This window comes from Ambystoma mexicanum, chromosome 13 (assembly GCF_040938575.1).
Source record: "Ambystoma mexicanum isolate Mex_15411 chromosome 13, UKY_AmexF1_1, whole genome shotgun sequence".
NCBI lineage: Eukaryota > Metazoa > Chordata > Amphibia > Caudata > Ambystomatidae > Ambystoma > Ambystoma mexicanum.
Window position 1 is genome coordinate 103560443 of NC_090938.1, and position 24065 is coordinate 103584507.

General features: G+C 48.0%; 1 protein-coding gene across 1 annotated transcript in view; it reads right to left on the bottom strand.

Annotated features, from left to right (window-relative positions):
• The window catches only part of SYT6 (synaptotagmin 6), an 843909-nt gene that overhangs the window by 352575 nt on the left and 467269 nt on the right, over positions 1–24065 (bottom strand). The window contains exon 2 of the mRNA XM_069633389.1: positions 2476–2827. Coding sequence (XP_069489490.1) covers positions 2476–2827 — 352 coding nt within the window. The remainder of the gene's footprint in view (positions 1–2475; positions 2828–24065) is intronic.

Sequence of the window (24065 nt, forward strand, 5' to 3'; positions counted from 1 at the left end):
CAACTCCCTAAGCGGAACAAAGAACCAACTTTAAAACCCTTTGCCCTCTCTGCAGACCGGTTGAGGAGAAAACCTAAGGATGTGACCACCCACTTCATGCCTGGCCATACCCAAGATTAGGAGACTTGAATCCTGCAAGGAGTTGCGGGGTTTGGGGTGGCTGGTTTGAGGAAAGCCTCAAAGAGCTGCCTCTCGTACGTCACTTCAAACCAATCAGTGGCGTGTCCAGGGAGTGGCCTGGGGTGGCACGTTCCACCCCTGGAATCCGATTGGCCAACCCAGGAGCCATCCATTTTCCTGAACTATGATCATTGTGTGCGTGTGTGTGTGCTCTCGTTCTTCATGCCACCCCTGCATAAGTCAGTGCCCCGCTTGAGCCACCCCAATCAAAAGTGTCTGGACACAACACTAGACCCAACCTTGAAACTCTGAAGAGAACCCTACACACAAACGTATTGGAGGATGCTTCGGATGTTCATCCCCCCAATGGATTGACAGCCCCCCACCACAACACCTACGTTGTGCATCACTAGGCGTACGTTGTAGGGTCTGATTCATGGAATTTATTGCACGGTTCAAAGTGACTTTGCACTGCCCACACAAACTCTGGTTCATGGAACTGTGCAAAGTGTTTTTTTGCAGTACAAAGTCAGTGCAAAGTCATTTTGTACTACAGGAATGACCACTTGCACTGACGTTACACTGTAAAAATACACTTTTCACAGTTCCATGAATCAGGGTTTGTGTCAGCAGTGCAAAGTCATTGAACCGTGCAAAGAATTCCATGAATCGGGTGCTTAGACAATATCAATAAAGTTGATGTGTATGTAATGTGGACAGTGTGGGTATTGAGCCTGTGTCACAATGGCACTAGGTTGGTTGGTAGTTTCCCTTTGATTACAGAGTTCTATGATGTAGAAAAGATTCAAAAGCTTGACGTTTGTGATGCTGTAGGAAAGCGTGATAAGTAAAAACGCTCAATGTTGTAGTATATATCGGGGATATTTGATTGCACAGTTGAGCCGACAGGTATTTCGACCCAACAAGGGTATTTTTCAAGGCTTAGGTGTGGGTGCAGGTAAGGTGGGCTTTAAAATTATGCTCTTAATTCGAACCTCCGAATGGGATAACCTTCCAGGGCCAGGGGGCCTCTGCAAACAGTTGAGCGGTCTCATCAAAAAGATTCAATACCCACACTGTCTAAACCAAGAAACGAGATGGAAATGCACCATCTCACAAGAATCCAGTTATAGGCAGCTGAGTTACGCAAAGAAATGCACGGATCTAGCGCAGTGATCCTCAACTTTCTAGTGCATTATCTTCCTAGGGTGTATGTAATGTGCCTTGCTTATGCATCACGTGCACCCAAAGGTATTTACCAAAAGCAATAGCTTTTATCGATGCTTACTTTATGTGTGGAAGCTTGGTGTGTGCGTTTGTGTACGAGGTAAGCTTGGTGTGTGTGCGTGCGCGCATATGTGTGCGTGTGGGTGTGTGTGTGTGTGTGGGGGTTTGCGCACGTCTTGAACTGATTACCTGTTCTGTGTTTGAGAAGTAATCCACCATTTCTGCTGCCCGCTGTATACCTGTTGTGTGCAGGAGATGTGTGTATAACCCCGTGCAGTGGCTCTGCGATACGTGGATGAGTGGGATTTCATGCAGACGCTGCTATTACCGTACACTGCGTACTCAGGGGAGCCTGCACTACTAAGACGCAGGCTGTACACGAGTACTCCGCGCGCGAGGGAAATTTGCAGTGCTGCTCCATTGGCTGCAAATTCTGCATGATGGAAGGGGAATTTGTTTTACTGAATCAGTTTTTCCAATTGGGCCCAAACAGCTAAGGCGGAAACATATTTTAGCAGATCGAACTTAGTTGACACACGCTTAGCTTTGGATATACAAACTAGTTTTCAAATGTCAAGCTGGCCAGGAACAAAATGGAATTATTTGTTTCCAAACTCTGATACAGATACATGGACATTTCCACAAAACAATCCATCCCCAGTGCCAGGGTTTCTTTCAATAAACAGTGCATTCTGGGAGTGATAGCCTTATTTTGCTTCAATTGCCTCAATTGGAGGAGTTCACTTCATGACAAGGCTCTCCTAAACCCAGGACTGGAAATATGAGTGTTCACTAGTATTGAGCCATCTGGTCCACCTAAGAAAAGGAGGACCTCAACAGACTTAAGCCATTTTTAAGACCAGCATCTAACTCAGGAGTCTGCAACCTGATGTTTGGATTTTGACTCCATGATCCCTCACAGTTAATTATGATGCCTAGGGATGATGGGAATTGAAGTCCAACACATCTGGAGAGCCAAGGCTGAAGACACGTGACCTAATTCAACCATTGGCTTCACTATTTTACAGGACCAAATTCCTGAAGGAGATCAATGGCGTGTAGAATGCTAGAAAATGTTGCCTTTAATAACATAAAACATAACATTCCAGAAGATAAAGAAGTTCTGACCTGGTTGATGACGCAGGCTCTGTGGCTTGTCTCTGGATGCGCGCGTGCCGCATGATGTGCCCCTTCATGGACAGCTGCACCTCGGCGGGAATATCCGGTGAGGTGTGGCTGATCTTCACCGCCGCCTCCAGGAAGCCGAGAGTACCCGTGTCCTTAAACTTGTCGGCCATGGTGTCTTTATCGTGGTCGAGGGCGCTGAAGTTGAGCGCGTTCTGGGCTATGGCGGGGTTGGACGAAACGGCCTTGTTCCTCCAGGGCACCCAGCACAGCTTCCAAAAGAGAAAGAGAAAAACTGCCACCAGGGCGAGGCCACACACAATAACAATCAGTGCAAGGAGGCTGACGGAGAAGTCTACCGGGCAGAAAGCCGGAGCGGGCGAGAGGGACAGACAGAGGAAAGAATGGGAAAACACGAGGGGCAGGAAGGGGGGGAGAAAAGAAGAGAGTGGCCGTGAGAAAGCTTCAAGGTAAAAAAGAAAAGATGGCAAAACTGGTCTCAGAGCAAGTCCTTGGTGCACACTGAGGACTAGCCATTAGATTGACCTTGGTGCAGTACAAGTGGGATTGGGAATTTGGCGAACGCATTCAGATCAAACACACACACACACACAGACACGTGCACACACATGCGCGCACACACACACACACACACGTGCACATACATGCGCACACACACACGTGCACACACATGCGCACACACACACACACACACACACACACAGACACGTGCACACACATGCACACAAACACACAGATCTAGTCATCCTTCATAGGCAGCCACTGCTCTTGAATGACCACCACAGCTGTGAAATGAAAGCCATGGTGGCATCTATGCTCCACTACCCAGCATTCCCCCGATATCATCAGTGGAGAGCATCATCCCAGCACAGCCTCACTAAGGGCACCATGATGAGGCTGCAGGAAAAACCCCTCGCCCCCGCCCCCAAGGTAGAAATAGATGGGGAGGTGGTACGGCTATGGGGCACAATTTTCCGGTGCTATGTTTTGCAGCTCTCCGTCTCCCATAGCCCGATGCGACCTTCATGCATCGCCAGGGTTTATTTCGCAAAGTATTGTGCTGCCGTTTTTTGGCTGAAAAAACACATTGAAAAATATGGGTGGGTGGGTAAAGGGATATAAAGGGGCAGGGGGTGTGGAGAATAGGTAGTAAAAAACAGAGAAGTGGGACTGGAGGGCCAATTAAAAAAAAGATGCTTGATTAATTTTTTTCCCCCGCAAAAAATTGGCGGCAAAAAAAACTCTGCTGATGGAATGACATCGAACCCATAGCCCAGTGTCCTTTCAGAACATTCTTCAAAATGGCACCCGAGGTGGGGGGCTCGGACACCTGTACGCGCATGCAGGGATGTCATTTCACCAAAATGCCAGGGGTAGCGGAAGTGACATCACACGACCCTTTACCCATGATGACATCACAGGAAGTGATGTCATTTGACCCCACCCCGAAGTGATATCACGTGAAGCGATGGAACACAACCTTTCACCCATTGACAAAACAGGAAGTGGCATCACATAGCATTGGGCACTACCAAAAATATAGTTACAATATCACTATAATATGATGTACATTTCATACAAGAATGGATCGTCATATGTATTGTTAATATCAGTGTGTATAGGCCCATATTACCAAATTACAGTGAATGCAAGCAGACGTCCATGACCAAATGATAATGATGTGTTATTATATAGCACTTACGCTTAAGCGCTTTATATAGAAAAAATATACACCCAATATCACCCAACCTGTGTTGGTAATCATTTATCGACCTCAGAAGGATGAAAGGCTGAGTTGAGGCATTTAAGAACAGACTAAATCAGTGACCCACCCGCCTGAAGTGTGCCTGAAATAAACCTGTGATGAGTCTAGCAATTATTGTATAGAATTCCAGAAAGACACATTATTTGGTATTCCTATTCTTTCTTATTTAGGGTCAGGGCTGAACTTGTGGCACTCTTATTTTTCTTCTTTTTTTTTTTAAAGGGCCTGAACAAGTGCCAGCCACTCCAGAAGTAAAGAGCCACATGGTGCTGGCATTAAAAAAAAAAAATGAAATGTTTTTTTTTTTCATTTTTTTTTTATTTTTTTTTAGAGGTCGCAAGGGAGACTACAGAGATCGCAAGGGAGACCTCCGAGGTCGCAGTTGCGACCTCTGCCGGCCCCTAAATGACGTCCCTGCGCGCATGCATTTTCTGTTTTTCTGTCCAGGCTATTGGCAACTAAGATCTAGAGTACTCACGCGAGTCTTGCGAGATGCCGGCGTTTAACAATGGCGCCCTGCTTTGTGTTATTTACTAAGGGCAGAACCCAAAGTCGCTCTCTACTGGCATACCTCCGACACGCGCTTCAGATCTGGAAAGAACATCCAGAAAGGCGTTGAATTGCTATCAATACTATGTTACCCTCCTGTCTCACCCCAATAGGAGTATACATGTATGCGACTGTCAGATTGGCTGTTAACTAGTCGTGTGCCATCCCTAATGTACGAATTGTATGCTTGCATGTTTAACCCCATACAAGTAATGTTATTCTATGTTCCCTGTAATATATGATTGTATTTTGAAGTCGTATCTATTTTTATAATTTTCTATGTTTTCTGGAATTTTTCATATTTCGAAATAAAATTGATTTGACTTGACTGGGCCTCCTTGCATATTACTCAGGCGGCTTTACGAACACGCTAAAAGAAATTATAATTTGAATGTAATGCTTATTATGGCTTCACCTTACAGTTCTGAGGAAGGCTTTTCCCACTGTAAAGCACCCTGGGTCTCCGGCTCTGGGGTGGGGGGGTTGGCAGGGGGAGGGGGGCGGGGGAACTCCGATGTCACTGGTGGTCCCTGCATAGAAATGATTCCCCTTTCTCTGCAAGTATTACTTTGGTGTTCGTGGTGTGTAAGAGAAGTCCCACTGCACTAGATTATGCAACCTGCGGCTCTCCAGATGTTTTGGACTACAGCCCCAGGAATTGCATCCAGATAACCACAGCTGGCGGACCCCCTCCTAAACAGAGTCCTTGAAAATCACAAGTAATTGATTATTTATGATGGCTTAATAGCCAGAGCTTTCTAAGCACGGACCCGGGGATCGAACCTGTGACGTTCATGTCGTGATTCCAAGGCGAGCGTGTTGCCCCTGAGCTATCCTCCCGAGTGACGGAAATGTAGAATGGGCCACATTGTACAGAATAGAAAATGCACGCTGGACGCATGTCGCACAAGAGGCCTTCTTGCGCTTGCTGCCTAAAACTATTCTGGCTCTTGGAATGCACCTTTTTCTTGATTGCCAAAGATATGATGTGATCGGTTATTTATAACGCGCTTAATACCCAGAGGCTTATAAGCGCGGAACCGGGGAACCTGTCACTCAGTGTCATCTTGCTTCCAAGGCGAGCACGTTGCCCCTGAGCTATCCTTCCAGATGAAGATTTCAGTAGAGGTTAAAAACTGCCCTCCAAGATGGGTTTTCACTGGAAAGCTTCAGAGCACTTCTCTCCCGAGGAGTAGCAGCAATCTTTAGTGGGCCCAACCGAAAGACATGCAAGGCCCACACCATACCATAACTACTCAACTTTACCCCCCAGTCAATGCCTCTTTGCCACCCCTTCTCGAAGCACAATCCCAGAGCACAGTCCGCCATTTGGCATCAGTTGCATAATTGCAACCTTGCACTCGGCACATGGCGCAATTTCCAGTGCTAGAACAGGAGGAGCAAGGGTACAGAATAAAACCGATGTTCTCAGTACTCACGAGACAGCCCTTCCCATTTCAGATCTACCGTAGCGTAGGTAGGCATGGATGACAGCCCTCCGCCTCACTGCGCTGTGGTGTAGCATTATGCATTGTGTTTCTGCTCAGAGGCACCCAGAGGTCATGCTGTGTAACCCATCTGTATTCTCTTTCATAAACCCAGGGCCTCAAGGACCCCCACAGCACATCTCCATACATGCAGTGGATGGACTTCAGCTTGAACCATCATTGCACATTAGTGCACCAAGCAAGCACGTGCATGCCACACACCGGGTACTGTTCTATGCACGGGCATATACGGCACCTTGGTGCAGCTTCAAATCACTTTGCATCTGGGTTTGGTGGGCGGGGAATTAGCACTGGCTTGTCAACATACATTTTCCCCACACGGGGGGGAGGAGGGGAAGACCCACTGTAATCCCCTTTCATTTCAAATCAATGTTCTTCACCAATACCCACCCTTGACACCTACCCTTAAAGCTAACCCAACCATATCCATTGCCACCTCATTGATGTGAAGACGAAGTAAATGGATAAAGAAGCAAACGTATAAAAAAGCAAGCCAGGAAGAAGTGAGCACCGGAAGAAGTGAGCGCAGGAAAAAGCGAGCGCAAGAAGAAGCGAGCGCAAGAAGAAGCGAGCGCAAGAAGAAGCGAGCGCAAGAAGAAGCGAGCGCAAGAAGAAGCGAGCGCAAGAAGAAGCGAGCGCAAGAAGAAGCGAGCGCAAGAAGAAGCAAGCGCAGTAAGAGGCAAGCGCAGTAAGAGGCAAGCGCAGTAAGAGGCAAGCGCAGTAAGAGGCAAGCGCAGTAAGAGGCAAGCGCAGTAAGAGGCAAGCGCATAAAGAAGCAAAGTCAAAAAGAAGTGAACGCATAAACAAGTGAACGCATAAACAAGTTAAACAAGTAAACACAAAGTACTAAATGCATGAAAGAGTAACCATGGAGAAAAGAAATTAAGGACCAAGTTAGTTGGGGGGGGTATCCTATTAAGGTAGTTACATAGTTTGTCAGAGACCATAAGGTTATTTATAAGTGACGGGATAGGAGGCTCCTCTGTCTCAGGAGAAATGCTTCAGTAGAGCCTGTAAACACCTGGACATGTTGTGCAATTACAATATAATGCATGTTATCCATCCTCCCCCAACTCCACACATTGGTGTTTGGGTACTCTGTGCCAAGCATGGATGCCTACCCGGCTGCATTGCTATCAGTCCAGCCTAACAACACAATTCCACATGAGGAGCTACCAAACAAGTTATCGATAATGACGTCCTCACCTTAGACAAGGCTGGCCTGCGGCTGCTAGGACTCTCAGCAGCATTGGACACTGTGTCCACAAGATCGTCACCACCATTCGATCCCGGGCCTTGGACCCATCATGCCAGACCAATGTCCATCACCGTGCCATCCAGAGACCTCCGTAGTTCTCCAAATATCCATCGTCTCACCATTCAGCTTCAGCCTCTATATAGTGCCACTTGCAGAACTCCTCGGCAAACAAAAGCTGAAGAACCGTTTGTGTGCCAACGAGACCAAGCTATCTGAAGTGGACACCAGTCACTGACGCAAACCTACACTGCCTACCCCTGATCCAGGAGGGGATGGCCAGAGTACACCTTAAACTCAAAGCCAGAAATCTTACTCACTGGCAATGCTACTTAAACACACATCCGGGCATAGAGGGGTGACATTAACATCTTCTTCCTCCTCCTCCTCCTCCTCCTCCTCCTCGTCCTCCTCCTCTTCGCTAAACCACTAGGTTTCTATATCGATTGCGACATCTCCCCCAGGGCTTAGGTCAACAAGAGTAATTTTCTTTTAACTACAACGTCATATGTCTTCACTTGACAACTTCCTCCCTTATAACCAGAAAGCCTTACTCTAATCTTGTAACCTATGCCGTGACACCCCCGGGTGTAATAAATTATCCACTCTCCATCCTGCAGAAAACAAAGCCATGCCTCCTGAATCGGACTTGGTAGTCGAAGGACTACTCATTTCTGACCTGGATGGTAGCAACTCCCTCCTTGCCAATGTCCACAACACCGCTCTGGGCAGTGTGGCCCCATAAAGTGTATTCCACATGCACTGGTCTGAAAGGACTGTTGAAGCGTGAACATATAACTGACCCTGTGGGGGCCAGGCCTTCAATACCATCCATCAAGAGAGCATGCCATACCTAAAATGACCTACAATGACCTACAATGCACTCACAACCAACGCCCCTGCCTACCCTACTGAAAAAGTCAGAGTCAACAACTCGCTCTCCAGCAACTCAGCAAGGAGCTGAAGATGCATCGCAGAACATCTTCCTGGTGTGGGGGAAGACCTCCGAACAAGACTGGGCCCTGCTTTCCCCCACCAACCTTCATCTCTTGCCTGTAACCCCCCCCCTGTGCCCCCTTGTAAGGTCCATTGCTTCCCGCTAGGTCTTTTCTATAGGACACTCAACAGGAACACACATCCAAGCATTAGATGCGAGGATGAAACGCAGGACAGGACTAGCTACCCAACTCTGACCTCGGACAATTGGAGCACTCCGCACCCCAAATTAAAAGAATAGGTACACATTGAGTTGCAAATGTGGTTCACTCCCACTAAGTTGAGTGGAAATGGCTTGAAAATATTCTGAAGGTGTTTTCAGCTGAAAGTTATCATTCATAATGAAGGTTGAGGCTTTCTTTTCCCTAGGATTTGCTACAGAGTTGGTACGGTACAGTACGGTATGGTGTAGCACGGTATGTTATTAGATTTGCAGAGTGCATTACTCACCTTGGGGGAGGCATCGAGGCGCTAACACATCAAAAACAACACAAGCTTTCCAGAGTGATTGTCTCAGGAGTTCTTGGAAACTTCCTAATAATTTAAACTAACAGCCACAGCCCTTTCAAATCACCAAAATACCTTAGGGGTGTGGAGCAACAGATAAAAGGTCCTGTGCTTTCCTAAATTGTTTGATGCTTCCAAGCAGGTAGAATTTCTCACACAAAAGCCATGCACGTCTTAGTTACAGATAGCAACACATGCTAATATATCAATATCCTAATATATCCCAATCTTTAATGATATCTCTCTTGCCTTGGATTCCGTTATTGGGTAACAGCTGGGGAATCTACCTTATTTTCGATCAGTAGTCCTCAAATCTGATCTCTCTATGATAATCGGCCATTAGAACCAAGAACGGGGCAGGTGAGGTGCGCCAAAGAAGCTCACTGAAGTCCCGGAGTAATTCAATAGCCTTCAGGGAAAAAACAGGTTTTCAAACACCCACTTTTAAGCAGCAAAGCTCCGGAGTTTCCCGATACCATGCTTGAGGTCATCAGTCCTCTTTCTACCTTCGCAACAAGTCCCAGAAGTCCAATAAAAACAGGACTGGATGACTCTTACGCATGGTATCAGGAAACTGGAGCGCTCCGACACAGGCTATTCTGAGACTGTCTTTTTTGCCAATACTTATAAATGGATCGTTGATCAATTCAAAACACATCTACTTGGTTCTAATTCCCCTCTACCAACCCATGTCCACCAGTCAAACATGCACAAATGAAAGAAAAGTTACAAAAAGTAAGATTCCTAGTGCACAACCACTATTCCACTGTCTGTCATAGCGCCTCCTCAAAGGTTTCTAGGTTTTTCAAAACAAACGTCATGCATGAGGTTTTCTGGTTAGATTAACCAACTTCATGGCATTCCAACCTCAAGTACGAATTACTTCCCATGTGTGAATCAAAATACTGACTTCTATTTTTCTACCTCTTAATGGGTGCACACACACACACAACCTTAGACGGCTGCTTTAGTAGGTCACCTGACAAATGTCCCCAGAAGAGAAAGGAGTGAAACATGTTGGCACATGAAAAACACCATATGTGAAACATCACCTGAGGGAATTGTTGCAGATTATCATGGCTGAATCATGTTTTACAATATCACGGATGCATATTTGTCAAACCACTTTGTGTTTTTGTCATGTAATTAATTTGGATGCAAAAAAGAACACGTTTAGACACTAGTAGGGTTAGAAGGAGTGACATTAAAGTTTCACCTGAAGAAAGGCGTGCACAAATGCTTCCTCACATTTTGATGAGTACATTTGGTTTACATCTAATTCCTTGAAAAAGGAAATAGAACACTACCAAGACTAAGGAGATTATTTTATTTATTTACAAAAGTAGGATTAACTAAATGTTTGCAACAAGTACAAAATGTGTATTTGTGAATTTTTTGCTTTTGCTCCAAAGGACTTGCTTGTCATTCTGTTAGGGCAAAAGAAGTTGTGAACAAAAGACCAAAGCGTGGCAAGAGGAAACGACAGATAAGGAATGAGAGGGAAAACACATACACAAAAAAAGAACATGAGAGAGAATGGAAGCAGCACAGAAAGAACAAGAACAGAAAATGTGGGATAAATATTGAGCACACGCACACGAGTGAGAAACCAAATGCAGAGAGTACGAAAGAATATGTGCATGAAGGAGAACGAGGAACGACTGAACTAGACAAGGAAAAAGAAAGAACAAGAGCCCATGAATATGGGGGAGAAGGATGAGCGAGGGAGGAAGAGGGCAGGAAAGACTGAATTCAAGAAACCAAAAAGGGGGAAAGAGCAAAGGGGGGCGTTGGAGAAGGGGAGACCAATCCAGAATGGATATTTGAGAAACGCATTGCCGCTAAGAGAAAATGGGCGTGCCAGTGCTTATAAGAGATAAAGGACTGGGCCGTAATCAAGGAAGGCCAACTTCCCAATTAAGGCCAGGAGGACCGCTCAACAGTTGGATCTCCAGATGAGGTCTAAACTCGATTACTGCAAGGCCACACATGCAGAGATCCCAGCAAATGTAATTAATCGCCCTTAATTTGCCCAAAATGCAGCTATCGGGCTTCTTTTTCATTTGCCAAAATCTACACCTGCTTCCCCTTATCGTAGATCAATGTATTGGCTACCAGTGCAGCAGAGGATTCTCTTTTACGATTATCTGCCTTGTTTTAGTGCCTTCATGGCTTGGAGCCCCATCTACCGTGTTACCAAGCTCACTCCTCATCATCCAGTTCGAGCCTCACACTCTTCCGTTCAGAATCTGCTAGTAGTACCCGCATCGCACTTTGTAAACAGATGTGATCGGTGCTCCTCTGTTTTTGGTCCCTGTGCCTAGAATTCACTCCCTCCTGATGTCCGAAAAATAGATTTCTTAATTTCAAAAGAAGCTTAAAACATCTCTCTTTTGTTGTATCTAAATTACGCGACCATCCGAAGAAATAAGCACGATGCAAAATTATTATGATCCGATCTGTGGATTTGTAGAAGCAATTGTTTTTGTTTATTTTTATTTTTTTAACTTAAATATGACTAGGTAGACATTTCTCACACACAATTCTACAAGGAAGAATTCTAATCACAAGTGCTGTGTGAGTCAAACTAAGACATTCTCTAAATGGTGAACAGCAAACAAACCTTAATCATTCAGTGCAAACAAGTTTTATTCTGTAGCCGACACGTGTTTCGATCCACCTGGGTCCTTATCAAGGCAATCTTGTACTGCGGAATTCGATCAGTCGAATTGGTTTTAATTATGGCTGAAGAGTTGTTTATAGGTTATAAAGAGTAGTAGACGTCTTGAATAGGTGTGCAATGGAAATAGCGATTGTTGATCCCTTCAATCTGGGCTATTAATCAGAGTCTGGAGGCTACAATATGATGTGTTCCACTGATGGAATGTGGTACAATTGGTCTGACGCAGGCCAAATAAGGCTTGTAAGTGGAAGCCTTTCGGCGGATGCCGTAATTACCAAAGCCTTTATCCCCTGCCTCTAATTCTCTGGATCCCCTCTCTCGAGGTCCTTCCAAGAGTCCCCTTAATCGTCTGGCAGCATCCATACTATAGCACCCCTGCCATTTCTGTAGCCACTTGCCACTTGCTGTACACGGCTCCATTGCTTAACAGCTTAAAAAACTGAAAATGTGAAGTCTGAAATCGTGTACGTTATTGTTTTTTGTTCATAATTCTCTGATATTTGATCACCTAATTTATTCAATGTTACTATATATTTGAAAATTATAAATAAAGTATGCATTTTTTTTCAAAAGTACCAATTTCATTGGATAAGGGTTGTGCCAATAGAAAGCAATTCGAAACCCAGGACTGTAAGTAAAATATCAAATTATGCCAATAAAGCAAAATACTTGACTTTCTTAGCACAAATATGGGCGTAAGGGGTAAAGGAATCCCCTAATCATTGGGAATTGGGGGGCCGAGGCACAACTGTATCGGGGTAATCACTAAATCATGTTCGGGGTCGCCACTAAAATATTTGGTTTTTTTTCAGCCAAGGCGATGAGAGCAGCTGTTATGTCCTGCGTTGTGCCGGAGGCCCAGCACGAGGGGCTGGCTCCGGTCCAAGAAGGCCGCATGGCCTGGGCGCGGCCTTGGCAGGGGAGCGCAAAGAAACACACACACACGCTGGCTCAGCTTCGCCCGGAACTGCCTCCCACTCAGGGGGCGGGGCTTTTATTAACATGCCCTACGTCACCGCGCTGCGGGACGTAGGGCGGATATAACATTCCTCCTTTATTTCAACATGACCTAAACAACATAAACGTAAACCGCATGCTCAACTATAACACTTCTGCCACTGCTGGGGAGATTAGCATACATAGTCATTCAGCCTCGCAGGCGGCCTAGTGGCCTTTCTCAGGCTGTACCGCTTCGCTTGGGGGCTGTCCCCGCTCGGCTCGTCAGTCTGCTCACCTTCAGTACATGTGTCCTCACTGCTGGGTAGTCTCGGTGATTGCCAGCTGCAATCCCCCGCAGATCCTTCCTGGGGGTCTTGCGCCGGCACGTCGCTGCTTTGTTGCTCGTTGTCGTCGTGGTGCCCTTCGCCATCCGTCCAGAGGTGCTGGGGCACGGGCTTGAACCAGGAGGCGTTCCTTGTTACTTCCCGACCTCCCCGTGTGACCGTTATCATGGTCCCACGCCGGTTGCCGATAGTCCATGGCAGTTCGTCATACCTGGTGTCCATCTTGGATTTTGTGGGGTTTCGCAACATGATGACTTGGTCGCCCACTCTGTGGTTCGAGGGCCTTGCTCTTCTCTTGGCGCTCATGTGAGCATTGGCACGTGTTCTCCTCGTTTCCACACGTGCATGGTCGATGTCGTCAGGGGTTCTGCTTGGATGATGGGGAATCGACGAGTTGATGACAGTTCCGAACATAAGGTCAGCGGGTGGTATTCCCGTGGTGCTGTGGGGGGTGACACGATAGTTCCTTAGGAAACGGAACAGGTCGATCCTCCATGGGCTGCCGTTTGCCTTAGATACTCGGAGTACCTTGTTGATAGTTCTCATGAAACGCTCGACGTCCCCATTAGCTTGCGGCCACCTTGGCATGATATGGTGGTATTTGATGCCCAGTTCCTGTAGGTATGACCTGAATTCCTCCCCTGTGAATGGGGGTCCATTGTCACTCTTAATGGTCGTGGGCAGACCATGGGTGGCAAACATCTTTTCTATCACCGGGATGACCACTTCCGCGGCGGTGGACTCCAGTATCTCGACCTCTGGATATCGTGAGTGGTCATCGATTGCCACCAGTAGATGTAGCCCCTCTCTGATTTTGCAAAAGTCAATGCTGATCGCTTCCCATCGTGCCCGGCCACGCTCGGCCGATAGGATCGGTTCTGGGTCAGGGGGTCCACTCGTTATTTGGCAGGGTAGACATGTGTTCACTAAGTCCTCCACTCGATCGTCAATGTGAGGGAACCAAACCCTGTGTCGGATCCGTGCCTTTGTCCTTGCAAGCCCTTGGTGTCCTTCATGCGCTAGGGCAACTATCCTGTCTTGCAGCCTTGGGGGTATGATGATGCGGTCACCCCTTAGCAGGAGCCCTTCCTCAGTGATCGAGAGGTCTTGTCGAACCGTGAACATGCCTGCTAGGAACGCCTTGGCCCCCTCGGTTCTATTGCGTGTATGCGACATGAAGTATTTCCAGTTGCCTGACAAAATGGCATCCTTTACCAGATCGCAACATGGGTCATTCTGGGTTTCTGTCGTAATGTCCTCGATGTTTATCGCTCTGGGCCTCATGGTGTGGACCACTTGACAGATGTGCTCCTCCGTTTCTTCGGCGACTAACACTTCCTGCTGGGTGGCTGGTCGTGGGTGTCTCGACAGGAAGTCCGCGGGGTTGCCGCTGCCCGGTTGGTAGACAAGTTCGAAATCATATTGCTGGAGGTGTAGCAGCCACTTGGTGATTCTGGCTGGTGGGTGTGCCGATGACCCAATGAAGATTGGTAGCAGGGGCTTGTGGTCGGTGATCGCCGTGAACTTGCGCCCATATAAGTACATGTGGAAATGTCGACATCCCCATAGAACGGCAATTGCCTCCTTCTCTATGTGGGAGTACCTTTGTTCCGTTGCAGTGAGTGCCCTGGATGCATAAGCAATCGACCTTTTTGTACCCTCTTTCGTGACCTGCATCAAGATTGCTCCGAGTCCGACTGGGCTGGCATCCACAAATAGTTCTGTCGGGAGGTCCGTGTCGTAGTAGGCCATCCTGGTGTCCGTTGACAGGGAGTCTTTTATGTTCTCAAATGCCTCCTGGCATTCGGGTCCCCAGTCCCACTTGGTACTGGCCTTTGTTAGCTCCCTCAGTGGTTTGGATAGTGTTGCTAAGTTCCGAATGAATCTGCCACAGTAGGTGGCCATACCCAGGAAACTGCGCACCTCGGTGGGAGTCATGGGGGGGCTGGCAGCTTGTATGTCCGCCACTTTCTGGGGATCAGGCGATATGCCGGTGCGGTCGAACCGGTATCCAAAAAACGTAATTTCTGGTTTTAGGAATTCGCACTTTTCTCGATGGATTGTGAGTCCGGCGCTTTCCAACCTGCCCAGTAGTGCTTTCAGTCTCACGATGTGTTCCTTGATGTCCGGTGCATGTATCAGGATGTCATCGCTCACGTTCAGTACCCCTGGTATGCCTCTGATGACCTCCTGGATGGTTTGTTGAAAAACCTCCGCGGCCGACGATATGCCGAAACTCAGGCGCTTGTACCTCCTCAGGCCCAAATGGGTTGAGAACGTGGTGATGTAGCGCGATTCTCTGTGTAGCTTCAGCTGGTGGTACCCCGCCTTTAGGTCTACCTTCGAGAACACACACGATCCCGTGAGGTCAGTGATGATTTAATCGATTGTCGGCGTTATGTGTCGCTCTCTCTTTATGGCTGCATTGGGCAGGCGCATGTCAATGCAGATCCGAACTTTCCCTGGCTGTTTGGGCTTCCGGGTGACCACCATCGGGGAAACCCACGGTGTTGGTCCCGTGACTTCTTCGATAATACCAGCGGCTTCGAGTGACCTTAACTCCTTCTCGACTTGTTCCCTCATGTGGAAAGGTGTCCGTCGGTGTCTTACTGCGCGTGGTTGCACTGACTGATCAATATGTAGTTTGATGGTCTTTCCTTTGAGACAGCCTATCCCCCTCTGTAGCATGGGGTGCTGCCTGAGAAAGTTCTCGACCTCGGATGTGTCGTCAACGTGGCATATGAATTTTACCACGCCCAGGTCTTCAGCCGCATCTCCGCTCAACAGGCTTTCAATTCCCGCCTTGACGACGTAGATCTTCGACCACAACTTCTGTTCACCATGCTCAAGCGTGGTGCGGAACCTCCCGATGACTGGTAGAGGTTTTCGACTGCCGTAGGCAAATAGTCGAGTGTCTGTGGATTTTAGCTCGGGTCGTGGAGCGAGGGTTCGGAAAACGGTGGTTGGCATGACGTTTACCGACGCCCCCGTGTTGATGGTCATTTGTATGTCCTGGCCTTGTATGTTGACCATGCATTTTCGTCGCCTGGCGGTTCTTTTCGACTGGGCTGGCCCTTGGTTTAGTGTCGATACTAAGTATACCTTTCGGCCCTTTCCTTCGTTCTCCGTGCCTGCTGTTTGTCGTAGGGCTGAGAGATCATCTCCTCCTTCTTCCGTCGAGGAGTTGACTACCGCTACCCTCCTCGCGCTGGCTTGTTTCTTTTTCTTCGATGACCCTTTCTCCTGGGATCCTTGTGGGGGCTGCAACGGCGTACTCACGGATCTGCACACTTTCGCGTAGTGATCCTTCCGGCCACATGCTCCACACGTGGTGCCTTGCACCGGGCAATTTCGCCTTCCGTGCCTTTGGCCACCACACCATCCACATTCAGTTGGCCCTGGTGCTCGAGGCTGCCACCTGTTCTGGGTGTAACCGCTGCCATATTCGCTCCTCGTTGATTGTCTGTCCGAGATTTGAGCCACCAATGCTGTGGACAGTGACGGCTGGAGTTTTTGTAGGGTCACTTCCATGTTTGCGGCCCTGGAGTGGGCAAGCTCCCTTTGTCGGCCCAGTTCCAGGATGCGCTGTAGAGGGATACCCTTCTCACTGAGCACGAGACGCCTCAGCTTCTCCGAGTGAATTCCATTTATGATTTGCCTCCTAATCTCCCTTTCAGTGTTCGTAAACTCACACGACATGGCCAGCTTCCTCAGCCTCGTGTGGTAGGCGTCGAGGGTCTCGTCGGTGGCCTGGATGGTCGTGCAGAAGATGAAGGTTTCATAGTCTGGATTCAATTGCGGGAGAAAATGTGCTGTCAGAGCGTCCTTCGCGCTCTGGTATGCATCTTGGCCGTCGTCCACCTCCAGGGAGTTAAAGATGCGCAGCACCTCGTCGCCCACACTAAGGAGTAGATGAGCCTTCATTTTTCTGGATGACGTGACGTCCTTACATTCCATGGCCATCTCGAACTTCTGTAGCCATAGCTGCCATCTGGGCCCACTGGACGATGGGTCCGTGAATGGGTCGAATGGTTGGATCAACGTCGACGAACTTCCCTGCGTGCGAGGCGGTGGTGACGCCATGGACAGGTTTGCCGCCATTCTGGACGGTGTGGAATGTCCAGGGGTAGATAGCCCAGTCGCCATGGTGATGCGTGCGCTCAGTCGCCGAGTGTCTGCCTTTCAGGTTCGTGCGTGCCCTGTGGTGATGCAGCGTCCTACCGGCACATGTGCTCCGATGGATTGGTGCAGGAGACGACGTGCTGGTGGTGCCTGGGACGACACGTGAAAAAAACTCTTTTTTTCTTCACCCTGCGAGGATGAGGTGTGGAAAAAGGGGATGAAAAGAGAAAAAGTTTTTTTTTTTTTTTTTTTTTTTGGGGGTGGGGGTCACGTGGTCGTGAGGCCCCCACCGGGTGTCCAAAAATTTGTACGGAGCGACCGTGTGGTCTCCGGAGCGCGTGGATGCTCGCTCACTTCCTCGTCGCCATTGTTATGTCCTGCGTTGTGCCGGAGGCCCAGCACGAGGGGCTGGCTCCGGTCCAAGAAGGCCGCATGGCCTGGGCGCGGCCTTGGCAGGGGAGCGCAAAGAAACACACACACACGCTGGCTCAGCTTCGCCCGGAACTGCCTCCCACTCAGGGGGCGGGGCTTTTATTAACATGCCCTACGTCACCGCGCTGCGGGACGTAGGGCGGATATAACAGCAGCTTAAGGAAAAACCATGCCCCCTGCACAGGTCGCAGACGTTGGGGGGGAATTTAAAAAAAAAACATAATAGCCCAAAGGCAAGTTCCTTAAGTCCCAAATAGCCCTACCAGGAATAATGCTAAAGTAATATGGCCACCAGTTGGCCAATCAAAGCCCCCAAAACGTGTAGGTTAGCGACAATTGGATGAAAGTGTTTGTTTACATGTAAAATTAGATACATGCTTACAAGAGTGCAAGTAGCCAAATTGGGACATTCAGACGCTCGAGTTCCTGCGTAAGGAACTCATCAGGAAAAAAAAAGGACCGAACTACTTTCCCAAAGGCCGCCGGTGCCGCTTCCGTCCCAAAATGCTGCATAGATGCACATTAAGACCCTATAAAAGTGCCAGAGACTATCATTATGAACTGGGCTCTATCATCATCCAATGGAGAAGGCTGCATTCTGTGCATTCCAGCAGATGCTGGCTCTGCAGCAACATGGTCTAAGCGGTGCTGTGGTGGCCTGCCCCCTCTCCACCTGCACATGCCCAACTTCAAACTCACCTAGCACTCTCTGCCACACCACATTCCTTTTATAAAGACATCTCCTCTACCTCTACTTGATGGCCATGGAAATTGAAAAGGGGCTCTTGTGATCCGTTTCCTTCTATGGCGGCCATCTTTGAATCAACATCATAGATTATAAGCCACAGTTACCTGCCCCTTCTCACATTTGCTAATGGAAATTCTGTCTTCCATGGAGGAACGGCTTGTAAAGGCCCACCTTGCATGGGCCTATTAAATTGGGAGGGGTGCCATTTACACCCATAACGGCCTTTCGCTGAATGAACTGTTGCTCGTCCCCCTTGGAGAACATTACACCGCGAGACTGGTCGCTCTGGGGCACCAAGCACTGACTCCAGCAGTCTTTACTCAGCGAATGCTCTTTAGCCCTGAGACACTCTGGCACATCTGCCTATTCCTGTGAAAACTGATATCATCATGGCTATGTGGCATTCCAGCCCAAGGCGGGAGGGCTCCAATGGATGTTATCGGCCCACAATCAAGTTATGTGCACAATCTGAAGCAGAGTGTGAATGACAACGTCAAGGGCTGGTTACAGCCCAGTGGCAGCAAGCTGTAAAGGGTGTCCGGCCCATAGCCCTTGTTACATGTCCTCTGCTCTGGCCATTACTCGGGTGAAGGAAGATCGGTGTAACCTAGGCAGATACTGAGCTCTGGCCATTACTCGGGTGAAGGAAGATCGGTGTAACCTAGGCAGATGCTGAGCTCTGGCCATTACTCGGGTGAAGGAAGATCGGTGTAACCTAGGCAGATGCTGAGCTCTGGCCATTACTCGGGTGAAGGAAGATCGGTGTAGCCTAGGCAGATGCTGAGCTCTGGCCATTACTCGGGTGAAGGAAGATCGGTGTAACCTAGGCAGATGCTGAGCTCTGGCCATTACTCGGGTGAAGGAAGATCGGTGTAACCTAGGCAGATGCTGAGCTCTGGCCATTACTCGGGTGAAGGAAGATCGGTGTAACCTAGGCAGATGCTGAGCTCTGGCCATTACTCGGGTGAAGGAAGATCGGTGTAGCCTAGGCAGATGCTGAGCTCTGGCCATTACTCGGGTGAAGGAAGATCGGTGTAACCTAGGCAGATGCTGAGCTCTGGCCATTACTCGGGTGAAGGAAGATCAGTGTAACCTAGGCGGTTGCTAAGAAGAGCACCAACCACAGAAGCAGGATTGCACTAGGGGAATCATGCTACTGCACCATCAAGGCAGGAGTGGTCATCCATGTTGAAGAAGATAATGTGGGCGTCATTGGCATTTGGGTGAAGGCTGAGACGACAGGAATAAAACATCACAAGGGAGGCCGCATACATTGAACACAATTTGAATGGATGGAGAACCCGATGGCACCCTAATATTTATTTCTATGGTGGCAGATTTGAATTTACCTAGCTCCACTGCCTCGAAGAACCCTCCCTTCCACAAAAGATTGGAATTAATTAAGGGCAGGTCCTATGGAATACAAAATTACATTAATAATAAGTCACCCAAATAAAGGCAGGAGAAGGTGAACCACTAAAGCCCACATGGTTAAACTGTGTTACAAATGTGGGCTTTAGAATCAGAACATCTTCTGTAGCCTTCATGCATCAAACCTGAAACCTCTCGCTCTCGTGGCACTTACAAGGGATGAGGCAAAGTGTGCGGCCATCTTGGAAGAAATTCGAGGGGAAAACCTGCAGCTCACTAAGATTCAGTCTTAATCATGGCCCATTAATGTCTACTTCAGTGGTTAAGACTCAAAAATAAAAAAAAATGTGGGGGGTTGACCATAGCAAGAGTCATCGACTGACCATAAATTCACTCATCCATCGGATTCAGAGGAAATCTTATGCCCTTGTCTTAGTTCCAAGAATGCCCATGGCGGGTGCTCCACTACACTGACAAATTCATCTTTGCCAATTTTTTTTAAATTGCAGAGGAATTACCCATGATGCAGAGCGAAATAATCGTGTTTAGATAAAGGCTGCTAAGGACTCCCTTTCTTTATGTTGTTATTCCTTCAGATGGTCGAGTTCCATCAGCACGCGGGGATGACCCCAAGCCATTGAGACGAGGATTACTGGGTCTTCCCGCACTTCATTGAACATCAATTTGAAAGAAAGTGGTGTCTATTTTTAACAGTTTCCATTCTAGAAAGTTAAACAAAGAAGCCTGGGAGCGAATATGTGGATTTACCATCCGCAATACTGTGGAATGAGCGAACGAAAAGGCCAGGGGATTCTATGGGATGCCACCAGATGCAATTTTCTATCGGATATTTGAGATCGATATTGTCAAGACTAGGACAGCAGAAGCAAGGGAAGGGATTGATTTGCTTCTGGTACCGGGAGACACATTCTCCCAGAAGACATCGGCAGCATGGTTCGGTGTCCAAGCTTTGGAATGGAAAGAGGTGGCGAGAGGAACGCATGGGATGACCATGCTGGAGGAGCAAAGGGGAGCAAACTTGCAGGTGCTTGTAGAATTTTAAAATCAGTTTTAGAGTGCAGGTGCCATAACACGTTCCAAGTCTCAGGACTATCACAGAATCAATGGGCCCTCATTACGAGTTTGCCGGTCTGGAAACAACGGTGCCGGTAAGCTTACTGGCTCCGTTGTTACCGGACTGGCAAATTACAAGTCTGCGAGCTGGTTGTCTTCCTGGCGGGTGGACCGGCACCCGCCCGAACACTTTTACTGTAACACCGGCACCATCAATGACGGTGCCGGTGTTACAGTTGTCCCCATTTCCACAGAATCCTATGGGACTCTATGAAAATGGGGAACAACATAGTTACCGGCGCCTGACTCACCGGCAGCCGTGGTTGTAATACCCCGGGGTTACAGGCAAGCCAGGAGCCGGTAACTGTTTACAGATCCGGCGGCAGGCTGCCAGATTTACCGGCACGGCTACCGCCGAACTCGTAACGAGGGCCAATGTTTACAAAAGATACTTGCCCTACTCCTGTGGCTGCTCACACCAAAATCAAAATGGCTGCCCTTCTCGCTGTCCAAGCTTCTGAATCAGAGCCATTGATTAACTGCATCTTGCAGTTTGGTATTTTTCAGTTTAAATTGGTTTTCAGATTTAAACAGTTAAGTCAATCGAAACCTGATAATACTCATATTATTATTGCCAACAGTTATCAAGAAGCACTTCCTGCCATATTTCCCCTGCTTCCGAGCAGTGTAATACTGTGTATTAACCCATTATTGATACTTTATTTGCCAACCGTGGATGGATGAAAATGCTAAGCCGCAGCATTCTAACTTGCCAAGTGGCGTGAGGGCCCGTGAGAGAAACAAGCACTTTACCTGTCGGCCAGCCAGCCAGAAGGCTACCTGGTTTATGCACGATTTCTGAAAAGGGGACCTCTCCAAATGCCTGCTTCGATGTCTATGGTCGAGCAAGCAAGCAGGGGAGGGAGAGCACATCATGGGTTCCAAGCAGCTCTCTGGCAAGTGTTAGCGATTCTTTGATGGCGCCTGCCAACGGACGGATCCACGTTTTTTTCCTATATTCAAGGAGACCACTTACTGCACCTACCCTCCAAGGACTCCTAGCTGTCTCCACAGATCTCTTGGATTTTTGTCTGGATTTTTAAGTTTTGAACATGATTTCTTAAATGATATATGATATGGCATTTATAACGCGCCTACACACAAGTGTTTCAAGGCGCGAAAGAATGATTCCGGTTTGGCTGAACGCTTGATGGTCCATCTGGTATTTGTCCGAAGACTAAATATGCTATTGGGTACATCGCGATTTTAATGGCGTTAACCTATTGTTGCCAGACATACTTTCCAGATTTGGGCACATGCATTTCCAATGAGGGTCCCTCGGGGCCCCCCCTCTAGCCTTCTGTCGAATAGAACTTATGCTTGATTGAGCTTTGAGACTTCTGGAACAGGACTTGCAGCTGGAAATTTGTGCAGTCCCAGACTCCCCGGCTAGATATTTCCTCCACAGATGGCGATGCCTTGGGTGCGTCTTCAGTCCATGCACCATATTATCATTAGTAACATCGGCGGCCATGTTGCAGAAGGGCGAGTTATGCCTTTACACATGTTCTCAACGGGTGCACATAAAACTTCGTTTTGCTTTTAGGCATGTCTAAGGTCGGGGGCGAGCGTTCAGATTAAAAATACAACTGATGTGGCCCCCTTGTGAAAAGGGTCCCTTTCAACTCGTCCTATTGGGCAGCTTCCTAGTACTAATAGTGATCTGCATGGAGCAGGAGTGACCAGGTACAAGGAAGTGGGAAAAAAAAATAGGTGTGAAGGCAACCGTTTTTAATGCTTTCTTATTTGGTGGCGATCCTATACAATAGGTCAAGGAGACTGAAGGCAGTTCCTAAGACAGGAGGACTTCACAGAGAAGATGCGGTCACTGATATTCCAGTGTCTGACATTTGGGGTACAGAACACATCACAAGCACTGCACCGCAAATCCAGTGCACATGGTGGATTATTTTTTTAAACCCGATCTAAATTAATAGTGATCCAACTCCAAGCCACACTTTATGAACTATACTGACCACCTAAACCTTCACTGTGCTCTCCAACGGGAGATGCTGGGGTGGTCCAACTGCAGAGGTCATGTGGTCATGATGTCATAGCTTCAGAAAGAGCCGTGCCGCGGCATTCTGTACTCTCTGCAGTCGGCTACTGAAATATTTAGGAGGCCTAGGGAGATGGAATTCAAGTAGTGCAGGAGAGGGAGCTCTAGAGCCATCCTGACCTGACCTGGTTAATCACACTAAGAAAAGGGATGGTCTTTCTCAATACACAACGGCTAAAAACCCTGCATAATGATGGCGGTAAATGGAGGTCCCCAGGACAGATCTGTGACCATTAGGACCTGGATGCTCTCAACGAAGGAGGTGAACTGCAGGCTTGGGGCAAGCTGTAGGCATGATAGACCACACAACTGTGGATTCCCCGAACACCATGACCTCAGGTTTTGTTGAATTTTGTTTTCGCCAATTTGCCTGCATCCATCTATAAATAGCCAAAGTCAGCCGGGACAGGCGTTCATCCTGGTCTCTTTGCCCAATCTTGACTATCAACTGGGGGTCACTGACAAAACTGTACACACAAGACATCAAAGGCCTAAACACACCTGAAAAGAGGGCTAACAAATATTTAAAAGAGTGGGTGGGGGATTGCCAATCCCTGTGGGACGTCTTGAGGAGAAAGGGGTGAAGGGAGATAAACTGCCGTTTCTCATCAAAGAGAGAATCCAGTCTAATGGCCAGCCCACAGCCCATTTCATTTAGTGGGGTGAAGATCATTTCATGTGACTGGTATGAAAGGCTGCGGACAGATCCACAAACACCAGAGTGCATGTACCCCCCCACTTATCTGACTGCACTTCTAAATCATCCATGATTGAGGTGGCAAATCACACCGTCCAATCTGGTGGCCTGAAGTCTGCACGGCCCCAGAATATTGATGAACGCAGCATGCGCTTGCCGTTGGTCAGCTACCGCAATCGCAATATGTTTTGCCACAAACAGGTTGGCCGTGTGGCTGAAGTTAGAGAGATCATCAGGGTCCGCAGATGGCTTTTTTTCGGGAGAGGGGTTACTACAGCAAACTTGTAGCTAGTTTTAAGAGTTAAGAATTTCCCAAACGATATTACCCTGAAAGTGCAATACTCTTAAATGCTGCAGGTGGACATTGTGGACCTAAGAGTTGAAACTCTAGAAGCCCGTAATTGGGCCTTAAGGTTCTATTTAGAGGTGGGATGGATCGGGATGATTTTGTTAGTGATTAAAG